The sequence below is a fragment of the Osmia lignaria genome, chromosome 7 (genome assembly GCF_051020975.1).
Source record: "Osmia lignaria lignaria isolate PbOS001 chromosome 7, iyOsmLign1, whole genome shotgun sequence".
NCBI lineage: Eukaryota > Metazoa > Arthropoda > Insecta > Hymenoptera > Megachilidae > Osmia > Osmia lignaria.
Window position 1 is genome coordinate 8,377,872 of NC_135038.1, and position 20,014 is coordinate 8,397,885.

Below are 20,014 nucleotides of genomic sequence, written 5' to 3' on the forward strand. Positions count from 1 at the left end.
AACCTTTAAGAAATTTTGCTAGGAAAATAATAACTTATAATTCTTGCTGGTATGAAAGTTACAACTATAATGATACTTTTAATCATTACAGGCATTCGTTTGAAGGAAGTGAATTAATCTGTTGGTTCTTTGTGTTTTTGTTTTTTTGTCAACAGATATTTTTCAGATCCGGCACCCTGGAGCGATTGGAGGCCCAAAGAGACGAGAAGCTGACTGGACACATTATTCTTCTTCAGGCAAGGTGCAGGGGTTATCTGGCACGTCGTAAACTCAACACTCTGAAAGTATGTCATGACATCTTCTTGCCTTTGTAAAAGTGCACCTTCACTTGCCAGCTCGTACGGTAGTTTTCACTCATCCTGAGAAATTTCGAGCCAACTTCTTTTATACTCCATGTTTATCTTTTATCCTAGTGTTATATCCACCGACAAAGAATCATGTTATCGTGGCATAATAGTTCCTTCCATACAGAGTACATTTTATTTGAAAGGTATTCTTCTAATTGTTATAATTTCCAAAATAATTAAAATGGTAATTTGTAAATATCCAAGAAGGATGCAAATGTATAAATAAAAATATTCCGAGTTTCATTCAAGGCTTGCTATGAAACTATGAATATTTATGTAAATATATTTATGCCTTTAAATCATTCTCTCTGTTATTTTGCATATTACAAAAGCGTTTAGCATACTTCAATGCGGTATAAACATATAAACAAATCAGGTATTCTATTCAGGTCAACTGTTTCTATTTTCGAGTAAATTTATCTGAACAGTAAAAAGAGATGTACACATATGAATAACATTATCTGTTGCGAATTTCAGTTGCAAGATCTGGCAGTCAGATGTATCCAGAGGAACGTAAGGAAGTGGATGTCCGTAAGAGAATGGCCATGGTGGAGATTATACGTGAAAGTTGCACCTTTATTGAACGTTCATCGGACTGAGGATCAGTTAAAGGCAAAGACGGTGAGAACATAGCTATTTATTCTTACATACTAATGATTTTCTATTATGAGACCTTGGAAGAGAAACCTGGATTAATGTAATTGATTCTAGAAATCGAGAAACAGATGTTAGATATTCTCCAACGATGAATGGAAGGTAGAGGGAATTGAATAATTGAAAGGATCAACGATCTTTGTGATTTTATATTTCTAAACAGAAAATCTTTTTGTAATATGATCAGGTTTCAGATTATTTATTTATAGAAATAGAGTAAAGGATACTAATATACAAAGTTTGTTAGAATTTGCAAATTGTAAGGAGGCCAAAAACTGATATTATTTATGATATTTTGAACCAGTTATCATTTCAAATTGTGTTAAACATAAATGTGTATTGTTAAATTGATTGTTACATTTTTGCTAACAGGAAGAGCTTGAAATTCTCAGAACAAAGTTGGAGAGATTGGAACAGGAACGGAATCATCTGAAACACGACAACGACAAACTAGAAGCTAAGGTATGGAAAACCATAAAATAAGATACCAATTTACTACTTTCTTCTACTAAACTCTGATTATTATTTTCCTATCAGCATTTAATTAGGTAAAAGTATATAAATCCTAGTTGATCTATTTAAATCATTCCATCGTATCAAGGTAATTTCATGATTATCGAAAGGAGAACATCGTTTATGAAGACACTAATTTCCATATGATTGATTGGTTTGAACGACTTAAGTGACAAAACTACTTAATTTCTACTTAAGCTTGTTTTGCTTGCCACGGTAAATCCTCGTGCAACGTGAATACACTTTTAAATAATATGGTTTCATATACAATGCTGGTCACGCAACTGGGACGAGATGTATCTCTCTTTTTCTTGCTAATAGAGAAAGGTGGTACAAGAAAAAGTGGGATGTTTCAACTAGTATATCTTCTAATGATCGCAATCCTTTTTTGCAAGTATTCTCTTTAAGCGATACAGGTACCTTTGTACTTAAAAGTCTGACATGATTTGATGACATAAAAGTTGCACAAGTTGAAGCTTGAACTTTTATAAAATGAACAGAATCAATGAACTGTATTGCATAATTATATCATTATACTCAAGCTAAAATGATTCCCCAATTATCATTAACATCAAAGCATGTAGAAGCAAGAAGTCGTTTTTCCAGAAACAAGAAGAGACTTGTTTAAACAGGATCGTTCGCCTGGCTATAGTTATTAGTCACGATACGCGTGACGTTGTGTCGCGCAATTGGGTTAACTGTGCCAGACGGAGCATGTTTTCAAGCGTGCATTTATCGCTTTATGAATCTGCTCGACGAAGCATCACGAAGCATCGACCTCGTCCGCACCGATAACCGTGCAGAAGTTCCAGTGACCGAGATTTCCCATCAAGTGTCTGATGAAAACTCTCCGCACGACCTTGACATCGCTTGAGCCAAGCCATCCGTTATCATTTCAAGATACTGTCTCTTTCAAGCCAGCCTTCCCAATTCATTCATCAATATAAAGTTATTAATAAATTGTAAAAGATGAATGATAATAGAGAGGAACACTATTATTATTCTGAATGACACATAAATACGGACCTAAGTCCTAAGCAAAATAAATGAACTATTCAGTAAAATTCGAAGCTACTTGGATCCCATCACAACTTCGTACGAGGAACCTGTTGCTTTCTAAGTCAGCTCGACCTTTCGAGCGATTTTCTCTGTTCACCATTTCCTGCTCCGCTCCTCTGCTCGGCCAACACTTTTCTCGCGACGTACAAGTCAGGTTTGGCGTCGATCCAAAATCTTGGCCCGTGCTACGAACCTCCCTCCTACTCTTCGCTCCGTTTTTCCGTCTTCATCGCTCTCCGTTTCCCTTAGAATAACTCAGAGGTGACCGTCTCCTCCAACAGACGGTACACCGGCACCAGGTCCATCGGCTGACCCAGGAAGAGGCAGTTGCACCGCGACTCCCTCTCGATACGGGCGTTGTCGTTCGATGTTACGCAATTAAATGCTCGTGCCAGGCCGATCGAGCCGACCCGGACCAGAGAACCGAGAGCATCTCCGTCGCTGACCATGGGAATAGCTCGTTGAACATCCACGGCGCCGACTCTCCATCAACATCCACCAGCAGTGATCTTTTTATCGAATCGTTATGGATCTGCGTTGCAAAGGATACATCGTAGGCAATGATGAGGAACGTTGGCAGTTCAGAATCCCTGTATCAATAACGGTACTTTGAGAAACCATCCAAAATGCCGTCTGTACCGACGTACTCCACGGCAAGGTCGCCTTCCAACGACACATCCAGCTTGGAGGACCTGCTGATGAACAACTCGAGCGACAGTCTGTCCAGATCCATGGAGTCGAGGAATCTGACGAAAAGACCTCCGTTACCACCGTGCATATTGAGGAGACCAGCTAGCAGGATACACATGTTGGGTCCCAGCTCGACCAGAAGTCCATCACCTTGCAGCCTTTCCTCGAGTTTGTCTCATCGGTCGAGGTCCATGTCCATCGTCTCGTCGAGACCTCGCACTAGCCTAGACTCACCTGGAAACTTCTCCATACTACCCAGAAGAATGTACCCCATGGAGAACCTGTCCAGTATGGACACCCTGGAAGACATGTCTGTCAAGGAACAAGCTCCAGTTGTATTCGATGCCAGCTTGAATTTCGTAATGGGCTGTGAGAGACAGAGGGTCAGACAGTCTTTCAGACCGACAGCTTCTCATATGGAACCTTCGACCGCCTCTTCCTATCTGTCCTCGAAGATCGCACAGTTTTTGAAGAGGACTGATCATATCATGGAGGAGTGGAGAAGTCTGGGTCACAGGGATGATTCTGGTGACGATTTGAGCCTGCAGGCCATGTCTAGACAGCAGGATGGACGTGGTATGGGAAGGAGTCAGAGTGCTACGAACATTATGATCCGTGGTTATCAATATTATAGCAGGTCGAACAGTGTCGCGAAGAGCTCTTGTTCCAGGCGTTCTTTGTCGCATGCTTCTGAGGACAGGACCATCTCTGACAGCGTTGATCAAGGGGAGGTATAAGAATTGGTTCGATGGTCGTCGTTTCTTATAAATTTAAAAAATTAGGGTGGTCAGAATTTAGAAAATCCATAACACATTTTGTCCATGTCTCTGATGATTTTTGTAATTTTTCCCCATTATATTTTTGTTCCAGTTAAGCGAAATGACCGCCGACTTCGCAGAGGAGCATTCGACGTCGACGCTAGCAGCGGAGAGGATCGACGCCGAGACGTCCGAACGTCTGCGACTGGAAAGAGAACTTCAGGATGTGACAGAGGCGAACAAGAATCTTCAACAAACGACAGAGCGGCTGGAAATGGAGCTTCTGTATGCAAGAGCTGCCGATTTGAATGGCGTTGCCTCTGATGCCGAGGACGGCGAAGATGGTGGTGTTTACAAACAGAGATACGAGCACGCTGTGAGAGAACTCGAGTTCACCAAGAGGAAGATGGCGCAACAACACGAGGATGACTTGGAACAATTGGTGGGACTCAAGAAACAATTAGAGAAGAAGGTACGCGTAGTCTTACGAAATGGTTACCTGAATCATGTATCCATCAAAAGAATAATGTATTTTAAAATATCTATTCTTGATATTTTAGTTAGCTGACGCGTACGAAGAGGTTGAAGAACAGCGTCAAGTGGTTGGACAATGGAAACGTCGTGTACAAAAATTGAACGGTGAAATGCATGATCTGAGGCTGCTGTTAGAAGAACAAACAGCCAGGAATAATCTTTTAGAGAAGAAGCAACGCAAGTGCGTGCTATTTGAAACTTTTACACTTTCTTTTTTTATCCGGTATCCCGGGTAACTTTTCCCCATTTGCTTGAACGCTGCTATGTAGAATGTATTTTTAGGCAGTTTTTTACGTATGCCCAGCTAGAGTGGTCGAAAAAGTTTGGCAAATGTTGAATACATGTAATAGAATATTTCCTGTCACTCTTAATGATCTGAACTATTTTTTAACAGTGAAACAATGGATTGCATTTCTTGCGCGCTAGTGTACCTTATGAAACTAGTAGTTTGAATTGCTTTGATGGTTCTGTTCGCAGTCACCGAATTTTCATAGTATCAAGAGTAGTTTCATTCTCATCTCATTCGCGGCAACAAGTGTTTTTGGCTGTTTGCCAAGCTGGTAATTTTGCGCGTCGGACAACATCAGCCACTGCTTCACTGGCTGCATAAACTGTGATTGACTATTTCAAAAATAGAGCCTCGGATAGCCTGAATCCAGAACTACATTGTTTGTAATAAGAGGGGACCGATTATTCAATCATTTTTTAAAATAAATTAGCCCCGACTCTAAGATTTTTAAAAATGAATATTAAGAAAACTTGAAGCAGTATAAATATATCAAACGATGTTTAACTGGATTTAATTTGTTTAATTAGATTCGACTCGGAAACGCAGAATCTGATGAACGATCTCCGGCAAGAGAAAGCTCAACGAGAAAGGCTTGCCAGAGAAAAGGAGATTGCAATCGCAGAAAAATTCACCATAGAACAAAATCTGAGTGTAAGTATATATTTCTCTATTCATCGATTGATTTCCAGAGAACTATATTATTTTGAAAATCAGTGATTGCTATGATTCAATTTTTAACTTGTCTATGATTTTCGAACTCAGGATGCGAGATTAGAAATCGAATTGAAAGAAGAAAGGCTGCGAACATTAAGCCAGGAACTGGAAGAGTTAACATTCGGTGGTAAAACGGAAGAGGAAGTGGCACAGTTGAAGAAAGCCAAGCACGAGTTAGAGAAGAGGTCAAAGGATCAAGAAGAAGAACTCGATGACCTTGCTGGACAAGTACAGCTTCTTGAGCAAGCTAAATTGAGGCTTGAAATGAGCATCGAGCAGCAACGCAAAGAAATGCGAAAAGAACTGCAACAGAGGGACGAGGAATTAGAGGATGTGCGTGGTAATTCATTGAAGAAGGTTAAAGCGCTGGAATCGCAGCTTGAAAATGAACATGAAGAGAGAACAATACTTCTTCGAGAGAAACACGAATTGGAACGACGTTTAGTGGCCATAGAAGAACAGGACCGAGCTGAACGAGCCGTGGAGGCTGAAACTATGCATAGGTTAAAGAGAGATCTAAAGAGGACCAAAGCACTGCTCAGAGATGCTCAGACCATGTTAGAAAGATCCAAAGGCGACTCGACAGGCAAGGCAGCCCTGCGACAACTGAAGAATCAATTAGAAGATGCTGAATGCGCAAGAGCTGCTGCAGTTAAAGCGAAACAAGCGTTGGAACAAGAATTAAACGAGACTCAAGCTTCTCTCGAGGAAGCACTGCGGCAGCGTTCTGAAGCAGAAGAACGTGCCAACGTAGCCAGTCGCGAACGAACCGAATTACTGTCACAACTGGAAGAAAACGAGGAAGAACTTGCTGAAGTAAGCTTCAATATAATTATTTCAGTTTCTAGTCACTTGTATATCATTCAAGGTTTTAACACCCAGTTTGCCATGTAATTAAATAATTTTTTCCTTCCTTAATCAAAGGTGTTGAAGAAGTACCGTGCAGCTGTTCAGCAAGTGTCAGCAGAACAGGCGCAGTTACAAGAGGCGCAGGTACAAATTGCTGCACTGGAAGCAGAGAAATCCTCGCTGAAGGATCAACTTTCGGAATTGACTCAACGTTTGGAATCTGTGGAACAGCTTGGAGATCCTACTGCAAACAGTCTTGCTACGAGGCGACTGGAATTCCGTGCCAAGGAGCTCGAGAGTAAGCTTGAATTGGAGCAAACTACTAGAGCACGCTTGGAGGTAAACCTATTGTTATTTTTCTAAATTAAAAATAAATCATTTATGATTATTTACTTTGAATATTTTATGTTAGAAATGTTTCAAACGTCACTTTATTTCATTTTAGACGCAGATAGCAAGATTGAAGGAGAACGTTGAAAAGCTGCAAACTGAATCAGCATTACTGAGGACAAAGGAGCAGACCGCGCAAGATGCGGCGAGGAGATTGCAAAGATCGTTACGCGAAGCGAGAGAAGAGGCTAGCTCTGCATTGGCACGCGAACAAGAAGCCACACGGGCTCGTCGCGAATTAGAAAAGTCTCTTGAGGCTGCTGAAGCAGAGACCAAAGTCGCTAGAGACGATCTTAGGTTGGCGCTTCAACGAATCGACGATTTGCAAAGCGCCATTCAAGGTGAACTCGATTTGGATTGTAGCGAGGAGGGAACAACCGAAAATAGCGATAGGTATAAATGAATTCCTTGGCAATTAATTTGAATACAAAGCTAGACCACCAAGTGTGATCATTTTAAATTATTCTTGAATAATATAGTTTAAAGAGTCCTTCGAGATGACTGTATATACACGGTTTTCTCTTTTTCCTTCTAGTGATTGATGCGAGCAGTTGTCGGACCTCGAGTCCGACGAGAGCAAGGACAAAAAACCGACTGATCAACGCATCGTCGAGAATCTCCCTGACGAAGCATCGTTCACTGACCCCTCACTGGATAATTGTTGATCGGCCAAGTCGGAAGAAATGAAACGAGCAATAAGGGGTATACCAAAAAAAAAACAATCCATGTGCTAGTTCAAAACTGATAGACTTAGTTTCTTCTAAACATCATCGCCACTGCCGAATAGAAAGAAGAAGCATTATTTGCGCGACAAAACAGCGAATCAAAATTGAAATTTGAAAATCAAACGGACTAACTGCGTTCAGCAGAGACCTATACCGAACCGACCAACAAAATCAATGAAATTTGTACTGATGTTTACTCTCTCTTTATATTCTTCAATTTTACTTGTTGCTCGAAGCGATGACGAAGTTTGTAATACTGTATAAATGTCTCTAGAAAACGTCGATGTCGTGGCTATTTGTATTCTGCTTCATAAACGCGTGTTTTGGTGCTACTTTAATCCGACAGTGTAGTTATCGTCGACGAACAATGTCGTTGTTCCAGTCTTCCAAGGGAGATCAATCATCTCGATGTTATATATCGTCGAAGCGTGCATATTTTACGCATACGATTACCAAATGATCGCTTTCACAATGGCGTATAGATCACAATTGCAATGTATACGTGGATGTATTGAAAAAAAAAACAACAAAAAAACAGGGAATCTTAATTGTTCACAAGCGAAAAGCATTTTACGCTTTTTTAAAACTTCGCTACCTAGCCAATAATTATATTGGTTATACAGTTTGTATCATAAGACGCGGACTACGACTCAGTTCTTTGGTTTCTTATAAGGATTCACATGTAACTTATTGCTTTGTAAAATGCAGATATCTTATTTAATTAACTACTGTGTTGGTTTTCTTCTTATCCTCATCTTGTTTTTAGACAAAGTAAAGTTAATAGGTGTTTCTATATCTTTAAAATAACAAATCTTCAGAGTAACAAGGATATTATCTAGTAAAGAAATGGGTACTCAGTTCTTGCCAAGTACCTGCTTTCTAATCTTCATTATTTTCCCAAAATTCTGACCTATTTTCTAAACTTTCATGATTGCATTACAGAGATCAAGGTTTCCTTTAATTTTTAATATCAATTTTCTAAAAGTCTACGTCTTCAGTAATTTATAATTACTATTTCAATTCGAATCTACATTTTGCCCTACATACTGTGTAAATATTTCTATTTATTTCTCAAAACTTTAATATATTTTATCATCTTTTATATTTGCATAAAATAGTACAAGGTTCAAGTAATTTATTTTATATGAATTAACAACGTGGATGATCAGCAATTAATAAATAATTATATCGTTAATTTATTTCATGCATCTCTGAAATGTGTAAAATTAATGAACTCCAGTGATTACATTTGCTCAAAAAGCTCCCCTAATAATAGGCTAACAGAATGTGCAGAAAGGTAGCACGATTTCTGGGGCGGTAGAGTGGGGGAACCTACGGTTTGAAATCTACTCCTGGTATCAGGATAGTAGAATGTGCAAAGAGGTAGCACGATTCTTGGGTAGGCAGGGTGAGGGAAACTACGGTCTGAATTGTACTCCTGGTATCAGGATAATAGGATGCGCAAAGAGGTGGCACGACTTCTGCGCATGCGCAAATTTTCCCCGCGCAATCTGCGCAGGACAGCTGCGCAGTGGTCTGATCGTGGGCGCATGCGCAGAGGTCTCCGCGCTGATGCACAGAATACATAGACGTGATAATCATTAATTACATGTTTATTACTAATAAAAGCTACACTTTTATAATTTATTCTTGAAGAACAATGCCTGAGGAATTTTCTAATATCACTTTCATGCGTAGTTTACTTGTAATTATTGAGTTATTAGTAATTGTTTTAGCGATTGCGTAGTCACCGGCCGCATGAACTACCCTCTGAATTTTTATTAATTTCATCGCACACAGCAACAATCTGTAACACTTTATGCGTGCATCATGAAGAGAAAGGTCCAAACTAATTTCTTTAATCGTTTTTGATAACATTTGAATTGCTGGTAATTAGTAAATATTGATTCTTCTAACCATAATATCATTCCGTACCAGAGTAGCATACTCCCGAATTTTCATTAATTTCTCAAATTTGAGAATTATTCTGTGAACTTTTATGATTGCATTAGAAAGAGTAGAGTTTGAGGAACTTTCTCGTACCAATTTTACACAGAACAATGTTTAATTAACGTTGATTTTATTGAATTTTGCTTCTGCAGTCATGGATTAGATATGAAGTGCATACTCCGATTAGTACCATCGTTTCGCCGCTACGCGGCGCTAGTATTTCACTGTCCATAAAATGCTATTTTTTTTATTTTCTATTTGAGCGCTTTAAATAAGTAACAAAGACATTATTTCTATTAATTTGAGTCCGTAGAATAATATTCTACCACTCAAAAGTTCCAAAAGTTGCTCATTTTTGCAAAAAACGCAATTTTATTTTTTTGTGTTTCCTTAATTGTCCGCTAGATGGCGCTAGTGGTATCGTTTTGATACCGACCGGTAGAAAAATTAAGAAAAATAGCTAATTATTAAATTTATGCGACATTTTCAGTATATTAAGTTAATTAATATACAATTCCACGATATTCTAAGTGATCAGTGTAAGAATTATACAGTGATTACGTTTTAATTATCGATATGTCAGGTTGACTTATCAAGAGGGGCAGTTCGAATACAAAAAGGGCGGCAAGTGTCAGTGATACCACGTGCGGGTGATTTTTCTTAAAAACAAGTAAGTTAAAATTTAATCTTTTGTTTAACTTAACAATTCAGTATCATAAACACATAGAATACAATAATTATTACGTGTTTATATGTTTATAAAAGTGTATTCACCCCACCTGTCAAAGTTAACCTAACATATTTTCACTCTGCTTACTTGAAAATGAAATAACACAAATATTTCATTATAATAGTAAATTGCTGGCATGAATTTATGCATAATTATACATTTAGTAACTACTTTAGTATCTCAATAATTTATTTACTGTTTTATTATGGTACCGATGCTAGAGTTGGTACAGTATACCCGCTGCATTTGCATTTAAATTTGCTCATGTATTTACATTTAGATTGTTGTAATTATCATTTTAAAATGCAAATTTTCATATTTTCGGTTTTATTACAGGATCTTTGTGTCATTCAAAATGGATTCGGTGAGGATCAACAAGTTCAACAACAATGTGGACAACTATCAACAACCCCAAGGTCTTCATCTCAGTGAGTCACATATTTACAAACAAATTTTATTAAGATTGATTAATTAAGGACGTATTTATTAGCTTAACAATTTATGCAAAAATTAAACGCGTTAGGTACAATAATTCAACAACGTAGATTACTAGTTCTTCCAACACTTATTTATTATTAATAGTACCTATCACATATTAACACATTATTTACAATAATTTCCTCCGATTATTCGATCAAACAATTACCATACAAATGTTCCACGATTAAACCTCTCTTATCCACAGATTATTTACACTCGTTGCATTATAATAGACAGCCGGACAGCGTAAACTCTTCTGTCCATTTCGAACCGGAAGTAGCCTTTTATCATCCGCGTACAAATAGTCGAAAAATTACGTAAAATCCTGAAGAATCGAATGACGTAACAAGAGACGCGGAACAAAACAAACGTCTTTATTATTTTTTACTAAAGTTGCCCTTTGAGGTGAATCACAGCCTGGTCGTTATCTCTTTTATTCTCTAAATCGCGTCGTTTCCGGCGGCCATACGAGCGTTCTTGAATTTCTACCTCGTATAAGATTCTTTTGATTCTCATCTACGACCGCTCGTTAGCCGTACAAACGAGACGGATTGAAAAAGAAAGAATCCTTCTTCTGAATACTTTAAAGACAATCACTCAAGATCCACATTTTTCCCAAACGTTTCGAATACTTTCAAGAAAACGCACGGAGAAGGGGGGAGGGGATTTCCCGTCCGCAAGGTCGTTCGAGTTCAAACAGTCCCCCGTCTCCTTTTCAAACCTTCTGGAATCTCGACGGCAATATTCGTAACGGAACAGGCGGTTGTTAAAAAAGCGGCGCTCGATGCGTGCGCGAGGGGCCAAAAATGGCGCATAAAGCAACGGCAAAGAAACACAAACCTTTTATCAACTCCGAATCTGTTTCCTGGGAAAAAGAAACCTGTTGTTCCTACCTGGATCTTCTTTTTCATTTCTTCGCATTACGATGCCTCTGCTGTTTGCCATTTCCCTTTGCAGCCTCTGTGTTTACCTCTGACGTTTCCTCTTCAAACGAAAAAATGTATCCTGGTCCGTCCAAAAACGGGCAGAATTTACCAGAAGGAAATATTCGAAGGAAGAAGGATCTCGGTTACACTTAGCGTGTGGTAATCTCAAATCTTCTCAGGTTGCTAGAATTTAGAAGGCTTCTTAGAAAAAGATAGTAATTAATTGCCAGACACGATTGATACTCGTTACTTTGCTGCTTCACTCGGCTGGCGCGTTCAGAAACCCGGAAGCGGAGGATTTTGATGGACGCTGATGCTGAAGAGGTCGATACACCCTGGTCTCTCTAGATTTATCAATGAACTCTTCAACAGTGTTCCTCGACGTTACCGATAAGCGCTTCTAGGAAGCGAGGAAGATGATGAAGTAGCATTTATAAAGGCAACATTGTGCTTCAGTTTGGAGAACGTCTAAACTTTGGCTTCTCTATCAATCAGCTCTGTGTTTATATTGGTACATTAAATTCCACTTTATTTTTTTTTTTTTATTAAAGAAAAAATCTCCCTAGGCTTCTCGAGTCTCATGGGAGAATCAAGCAGATTTTGATCGAGTCCCACGTCTAAACTTCGGCTTCTCTATCAATCAGCTCTGTGTTTATATTAGTACATTAAATTCCACTTTTTTTTTTTATTAAAGAAAAGATCTCCCTGGGCTTCTCGAGTCCTATGGGAGAATCAAGCAGATTTTAATCGAGTCTCCATTGAGGATTATTAGCAAGGATAAAATTGTCTCTTTTTGTACCTTTTAAATGAATCAACTTTAGAACTCAACTATTCAATTAAAAGCAATTCTCCCTCGATTTAAGAATAGAGAAAAAGATACAAAGAGGCCGTTTCTCTTACAAGGTTTGATCATTACGCTTTGAATGGCGGCGTTTTATTTCATAGCCGTCCGGTGGCACTGAAATTCCGCATCGACTACCGTATAAAAATGTCCAAGAGACGCTAGCATCTTCCCTGGCGGTAATAGCAACGCGGATCGGTAGGAATAGTGTTCCCAGGAAGTCGAGGAGGATCCACGAAGATCCGGACAGCGTTTAGCGGGGACGTAACAGCTTGTTTGATGATTTTTCAAAGCGCCCGAGTCGTCGATCCTCTCTTCAGGATATTTTAAGCTCGTTTCTGCGTGGTCAAACGAACCTTTCCTCTACGACGAATAAATTCCAGCCGCTTGCGTAGGACGTGGCCATGTTTGTAACAGGGAGCGAGAACCTATCGAGGGAAGATCAAGTTCAAGAACGAGGTTCGATGCGATCCGTCGAAGGTGGGAGATCCTGAAGAGGCTTGTCCTCCTCTGGGCCAAGGTCTTCGAAATTTGTATTCGACCGACGCGTTCGAATTCGAGCTCGTCTCTCTATCTTCCATCTACACGCCTTACACGCGACCTTTTTCTCTTCACTTACACCGGTAATTAGCTGACGTTTATTGGATTATCATAGAGATCAAGATGGCATAAACAACGAGTCTACGCTACCGTGATACGCGTTTCCTGGGATCGATAGATTTCGGACAGAGATTTCTAGGAACTTCGAAGAAACCGAAATCCGTGTCCGGTTTTAGAGTAAAATTAGCTCGAGAGTATTTCTCGCGGGTAGAGTGGAAATTTCTTGATTTGTACTGGAAAATTAACAGAGGGTATTATAGGACCAACCCTTTTTCCGTCATTTCTGATCAGACCAGAAGTGGTAAAAATAAAAAACAAAATTTTGGCCATTCGTTGACCCTTTCGACAACTCTTACCGTTTAACCTGTACCAAAGTGACAGGAAGTCTAAATGCTGTAGTCCCCTTCTCGAGGTTTTCAATCTTAGATACGGGTTGACTAATAAATACAAAGTTCGACTGTTGTATAAACGAAGGTGGAATCCAACGGTTAACTGTATCCCGATCATAAAATTGTGGGCAAGATCGGGATACGATCCAGGTTTAATATCCCGCGAATTTCCTTATTGGCCCTGGTGTCATTGTGACTCACAACAGGGCTGCTCGGAATTCTGGTAACACGACTTACACTACTGTAGCTTCTAAATTCAGTGGGTAGATAATTACCGTGTAATTTAGAATTAGCTTCGAGTAAAAATAAAGCAAATCTTGGGTACCATTCATTATTCTACAGTCCTGAGATCCTAGGATCTTAAAATTCTAAAATTCCAACATGATATTGAAAAATTAAGGTATCGATCCATCCCTGAAAATCCCAGTTGCCCCACCGCCGATCGATTTTTGGTAAAATTCGGTAGCTCAGGTAATCGAGCTTACAAAATAATAAAAAAGAGATTCGCAGTCAGGGTATCCGGTATCCGCGGTTAGATTCCTTGTTAGCAAAGTGTAAGGTGTCCACAGGGTGCTAAGAGAAAAAATTCAGTCCACCGTTGCAACGTCCACAAGGACTATCTTTCGAGGCAGGAATCCCGAAGTAACGTTATGCTAGTAAGGAAATCGGTATGAGGGAATGTGTCGTCTCGGGTTAATTTGCACACCTTTCTGCACTTCTTTATTGCCTTGCAGTAGTAACCTCTCCTCTTATACCGTTAACGTTATGGTATTCTTGCAAACCTCTCTTTAAACCGAGTGTAACGAAATGTGCAGACAATAAAACGTTTATCTACATTTGCAAATTCCTATTATTTAGAAATTAATTATTTAGAAAAGCATTATTATTTAAATTAAATATGAAATACCAAATTACATTATAATTGGGCCTCTCTCCATGGTCCGCCGTCCGAGGGTTCAATGGATATAAGTCAAACGCTAATAAGTCAGAATCACTTAACACACTCGTAAAGATTCAATTTTTCATAGAAAAAGGTTCGTTAACGAAAAGTTACGGGGCTCTTAGCTCGATTAACATAAATTAATCGCGATTAACATAATCCTGGCACGATTATCGTAATAAGAGTGATTCGGAACGTTAGGCAGTTTGAAATATTCCATCGGAATTTCCAAATGGACAAGGTTCTCATTCTTGATAGCAATATCATTTCGTATATAATTCCGGCGAATTGACACGTTTGTATTTCTTTTTATTGCCTCTCGGATACGTCAGCTGTTTACCGTTAACGTTTTCGGAGGCGAACATTTCCGAAAGATTTATCGAACGATCCTGAGGAAACGCTTGTATACAAGAACCGATTACCGGGACATTGAATTCGATCGAAGACACCGAAGAATAATGAAGCGATATGGAATTACTTTGATGTTAGAGATAACCGATACACGTGTACCGGATACCGATTTTTTGAATGAACAACTTTGGAAATGTATCAAACGTGAATCAACGTTTACTAGTGATACGATCGAACGAAACAAGGCTTTCGGTGTAATTGAAATGTTAACTCGATAAGTTCTTCTGAACACGATTAGTAGAATTTTTGCTGGATAGATGGATAAAAGGATTATCGTCGTTAACAGAGATTCTGTGTTCTGCAATTTCAAATTTTATTTTACAAGGTTTATTTTCGTAAACAGAGATTCTGTGTTCTGCAATTACAAATTTTATTTTACAAGGTTTATTTTCGTAAACAGAGATTTTGTGTTTTGCATTTTCAAATTTATTTTCATAAAATTCCTCTGCGTTTCTGGGCCCCCTTCTCTTTTCCACGGTGATAAATTAACGCGACCGATTATGAATATGAAACTAACTATTGGTGCGTGGTTGTTTTGAAAGAATTCGAGAATGGACGGGCCCATTTTTCACCATTCCCTAACCAGTTTTCAATTACGCCTTCGCATTCGATTCACCGAGTTCCGTTACAATTTTGCCGAAGAAATGAAAATACGCGAGTTTTCATAAGCCCCGTGTAATTTTCATTATGAAGAAGGTGTATCAATTCGAATGATACGCAAAATTAAGAAATCAGGGATTAAAATGGTGCACGTCGAGAGAATCATTTATTTATTTATTTGTTTTCTCGAAAGCCTAGTCTCGCATCCGTTATATTAATCAGATGTATCGCGACGCTGGCTGTTTATGTTGCTGATATTTCTCAAGAGGAACGCTATTTGACAGCGACACATTATCGACATACGGCTCCTCCGTTCGACGACACGCTGGTCGTAAAGAATAAAAAAGCAGAAGGTACACTCTCGATCAAATCAGTCTTCCCTAAGAAAAATATCGATGTCCTGGTTCCCATCCTTCCCCATCCGCGTCCTCGGGGAAACTGCCACTGCGTGGGCGGAGGCCCCTTATATATAGGTCAGTGACCCCCCACCACTCGCGCGCAAATATTCACGCGGGAAAATTTGAACGAACGTTAACTACGAGAAGGCTGATTTGATCTCGAGTGTACCAAGAGGGAAGTTCTCATGGAATCTCGAATATATATTCAAAAGGTCGATTCTGTATACGTCATATCGATTAATCTCAATTACATCCGTGAAATACCAACGAGTTCTCGCACGGTGATCGATAATTTCGGTCACGGAATTCGGTTTTCTTCTGGGTCAAGGATAACCTTCGATCGCCTACGTTATTTCGAAAATGGAACATTTCCTTCTTGTAATTCACAGTGTTCGCTGATAGATTCGCGTTAGAATTTCAGATCCAGTATTTTTCACCGATAAACTTCTGTGTTCGTTATCGTTAATTTATCGATGATCCATAGAGCGGATAGAGATACGCGTCATGATATTTGAATTCAGCAAAGGCTGAGATGACGTCCGCGAGGTGTAAGCACGACCGATGGAATTTTATAGACCGTTAATGATTCTCGTGCCAGCCAAATGATTCAATCGACCTCCGTTCCCGATTAATCGAAATGGTCGATACTGGCGAACAAAGGACACAGAGGGAAAGTCAGTTGTTGAGGAAATATTGCAGTTCGAAGCGTGGAAAGATCAAAGACCTTGCGAATATTAGAAGTTTCAAGGATCTATTGAATCCTTATAGAACTAAAATAATAAAAGAAAGGAAGGTGGTGCAGGGAGAAAGATTAAAAAACTAGGTCACTGATAATAGTTACGGCCTTCATACTTAGTTTATCGTCATACATTTGTTCCTTCCGAACACGACAGCGACTCTGATAAGGACGTCGCTCTGTCCTCGCTAATTCGTCATTTTTATCAGCAGTCAGACGTTCCACCTTTATCCTCTGAATGGAAAACGGAAAAACATGGATATTGAACGTTTGAAAAATGAAAAAGAAATGAAAGAGACCTTGTATTTTATTTATTAAAATTGAAGATGTACAGTTGTCAAAAATGAGAACGACGAGCGTATCGAATTAGCCGTCGATCAAGGGAGGAATCGCGATCGCGCCTTCGATTCAGCCGCGCAAAAATGTCGGGAATGTTGAATGAATCTTTCAAGAAGGATGCCTCGGTGTGCGCGGAATAAATGAATAAAAGAACTCGACACGACCCGTAGGAACCGACTGCTGACACTTTTACCTATGCTCAAACCCGTGTCCTTGTGTACGTTCATTTTGTTTCCGTCGGTTCTTCAGGGTCCGTTAGCAAAAGGCGTATAGCTTCGTTCAGATTTTCTCCGCAGATATCGTTCAACCTTCTCAGCGTAAGGATACGAATAACGATCTTAATTATCTTAATAATTTTTCCAATTAATCGAGAAACCGTGTATGGGTATTCTTCTTGAAAATAATTCTACAGCTTCTGTTCGAGTTTACCTTTGAATTTTATACGCTTCTGTTTTGTTAATCTTTCGACTGGTCTCGCAAAACATTCTGGAAGGAACCGTTACGTAGATTCTTTCGGAGATGGACATCCGTCCGGTGTACGACGAGGCAAAAAGTTGACAAAACAATTTACATAAACCCCCCGCCTTCTTTGGTACGCGAAATGCGAACGATTGCACTCGAGTTCCTCTTCAAGTTGACCTAAATTCTCTTTTATTCGGACACCGCTGTTTTCGATGCCTCATCGAATTCAATTTTTTTTTTTCTTCCTCTTCATCGTTGAATTTTAACGAACGCTCCTTTTTCTCGGCGACGCGTGTTCTCCTTATCGCGGCTCGAGGGTTGCGCGCCTAATTAAAAGTTATGGCAATCGTTTTCGGAGCGATCGAAGAGCTAGCTTCGAGATTGATTTTGTAAAATAGTTTAAAGACTGGAGGAAAATTTATTTTCATAAGAAAATAATATTGAAAAGTCTACCTGAATTTCTTTCGAGCTAATCGAAATTTCTTATCAGAATCTTGGGTGGATCATTAGTCACGCGTTATCAGCGGTCTATCGCTTTTGTGCCGAGGATCATCAATAATTATTCCCTCGAAACGTTAGCCGAAAGCTGGCGTCGACCTCGTCTTTCAACGGCTGGCTGAATCCTCGTTTCCTCTTCCTCCAACCTGCTAATTATTTCTAACTCGCGGGGCAGATTCGTGGCTTTGCGAACAAGATATCTACTCCTCGTCGCTTCCTCTTTGAACGTTCAAGGATGATCCCTTTCCCGTGACCAATTCTTCGTTTCCTTTCGATTCAGCTCCTTTCGAAAATGTATCATTTTCGATGTAGAAAATAATCCGAAGGATCAAAAGTGTAATTATTTATCTATTAGAATATACGGGCATGGCCCTTTTTATAAGTGGATACATATTGCATTCGATTGTTCAACCATTTACATAACTTGTGATTAATAACATTTTTGTTTTGTACGGACATGCTATTGCTGATTTGTACGAAGCTGGTACAGTACATAGAAAAATAAAAAAATTAAGAAAGAAAAATACAAGAAAAAAGAAAAAACATATATATAATAGTGTAATGATTAATACTAGGAAAATAGTAGTGCAATATAAAGTATGCGCTGAAGTTGAGGTATTAGAGAGCGACTAATGTTTGCTAATTATAATTATAATCCTTTCGTTCTGAGGAACTTATGTTACGTTCCTTGAGTTGACGCTTATGTCAGAATGACGAATACGTGACACTGATTGTGAAAAATTGTTAGTATGCAACGTGTGATGCATTTTTGCCACCGTGTAGAAGAACGCGATGGAGCTGGTCGAAAATTTATAGGTAGCTGATCAGCTGGCCGTGTCCTTCGGGTATTATAACGCCCGAACGATCGCCTTGCCATTTGCATATCATGTTCAGTCATTAAGGTAGCAAATTAGGGAGCCAGGAAAATTATTAGTGATTTCTGGCTGATTCACGAGCGCATCCTTCTTATTAGTCAGCGATATATTTAACCGTCCCGTGATATTTCTATATAGAAATATATATCGATTAATCAGAGCAACGTTTCCGATTCGACTTAATTAACGAACATAAAGAAAATGAATCGTTTCGAGGTATCCTGGCCATCCTCGAATGGTTATTATCTACTTCGCGATCCTCTTTGGTGAATTTCGAAAAGAGGTGAATAAAAATTCTACGCGAGTCGTTATCTGTTCACGATTCTTCCACGTTCTATGTTATTAACCCTTAAAAAGTATGCTCTGTCGTGGCTCCCCTTAATTCATGAAAATTGAATAAAACTTGCTCGGTTTTTTGCATCGGCCACGCCGTCTTTTTCACCCGGCCATCACGGGGAATAAATAATCGGTCCTCGTAATGAATTTGAACGAGCAACCACCACTTAAAGATGCAGCCCTCCCCTCCCCATGCTTTTGTTTTTTCGGCTTACCGAGAAATGCTTTCGGTACCATCAGGCCATTTCGGTGCATCGTGATTAAAACAACGTTTCCAACCGGCTTCATGCACTCGCCAGGATAATCATTGGTAAATTTATTACGTTCATTTGGACGATCAAAATGGTCCCAAACGACCCTCTAATTTCTTTCGTATTTTTCGTAAGCCCTTTCTACCTTGCTTCTTTTCGAAATAATATAAAATTTGGAAAATAACAAAAGAAGATGGATAAATACCGAGCGTTACAAATTGGAAGCGCATGCGAGGAGAATAACAGGGTTAAACTGGACAAATTAAATAATTTTCATGCTCAAAGGTTCGCTTGTTTTCAAGCTTGTCTTTTTTTTTCCAACAAATACAAATGAAGAGTTCAGCTTTCTGGCAGCGGACATTAATTGCGCCGATTGTACCCGCGTACGTGCGAAGGAACCTGAATTACGGGGTCTCTGAACGCAAAAACGTGTGCGTCGGAGGTGAGCAAAGGAATGAGAAGAGAAGAGAAGAGAAGAGAAAGAAAAGAAGCGCAAAGAGATGCAAAGAGGCGCTTGGTTATTTATAGGTTGCGCCCGGTTTCGAAGCCTTCCAAGCAAGGGTTCTCTCTCCTTTCTGCTTGCCATCGACGCCACGGCACAGGTAAAAAAAAAAAGAGAGAGGAAAAAAGGGTGTTCCATGGGTGATCTTTATTATTCCTTGTCATTATTCGTTCGATACTCCGTGCAGCAAGTGAGTAACAGGTGCATCCTGATCACTTTCTCGTTTGG

At 39.4% G+C, this 20,014-nt stretch overlaps 1 protein-coding gene across 6 annotated transcripts in view; it reads left to right on the forward strand.

Moving 5' to 3' along the window:
* LOC117604458 (Myosin heavy chain-like) overlaps positions 1 to 8,247 on the forward strand; it is a 46,223-nt gene extending 37,976 nt beyond the window's left edge. For 5 of the 6 annotated variants that reach the window (XM_034324526.2, XM_034324527.2, XM_034324528.2 and 2 more), the window contains 10 exons: positions 156 to 284; positions 825 to 968; positions 1,374 to 1,463; positions 4,134 to 4,493; positions 4,582 to 4,736; positions 5,372 to 5,495; positions 5,607 to 6,374; positions 6,483 to 6,746; positions 6,853 to 7,190; positions 7,333 to 8,247. In XM_034324526.2, the coding sequence (XP_034180417.1) occupies positions 156 to 284; positions 825 to 968; positions 1,374 to 1,463; positions 4,134 to 4,493; positions 4,582 to 4,736; positions 5,372 to 5,495; positions 5,607 to 6,374; positions 6,483 to 6,746; positions 6,853 to 7,190; positions 7,333 to 7,339 (2,379 nt within the window). In that variant the 3' untranslated portion in view covers positions 7,340 to 8,247. Of the gene's footprint in view, positions 1 to 155; positions 285 to 824; positions 969 to 1,373; positions 1,464 to 2,228; positions 3,995 to 4,133; positions 4,494 to 4,581; positions 4,737 to 5,371; positions 5,496 to 5,606; positions 6,375 to 6,482; positions 6,747 to 6,852; positions 7,191 to 7,332 lie in introns of those variants that run through there. The other variant, XM_034324533.2, reaches the window with a different exon arrangement.
* Positions 8,248 to 20,014: the final 11,767 nt, after the last annotated feature.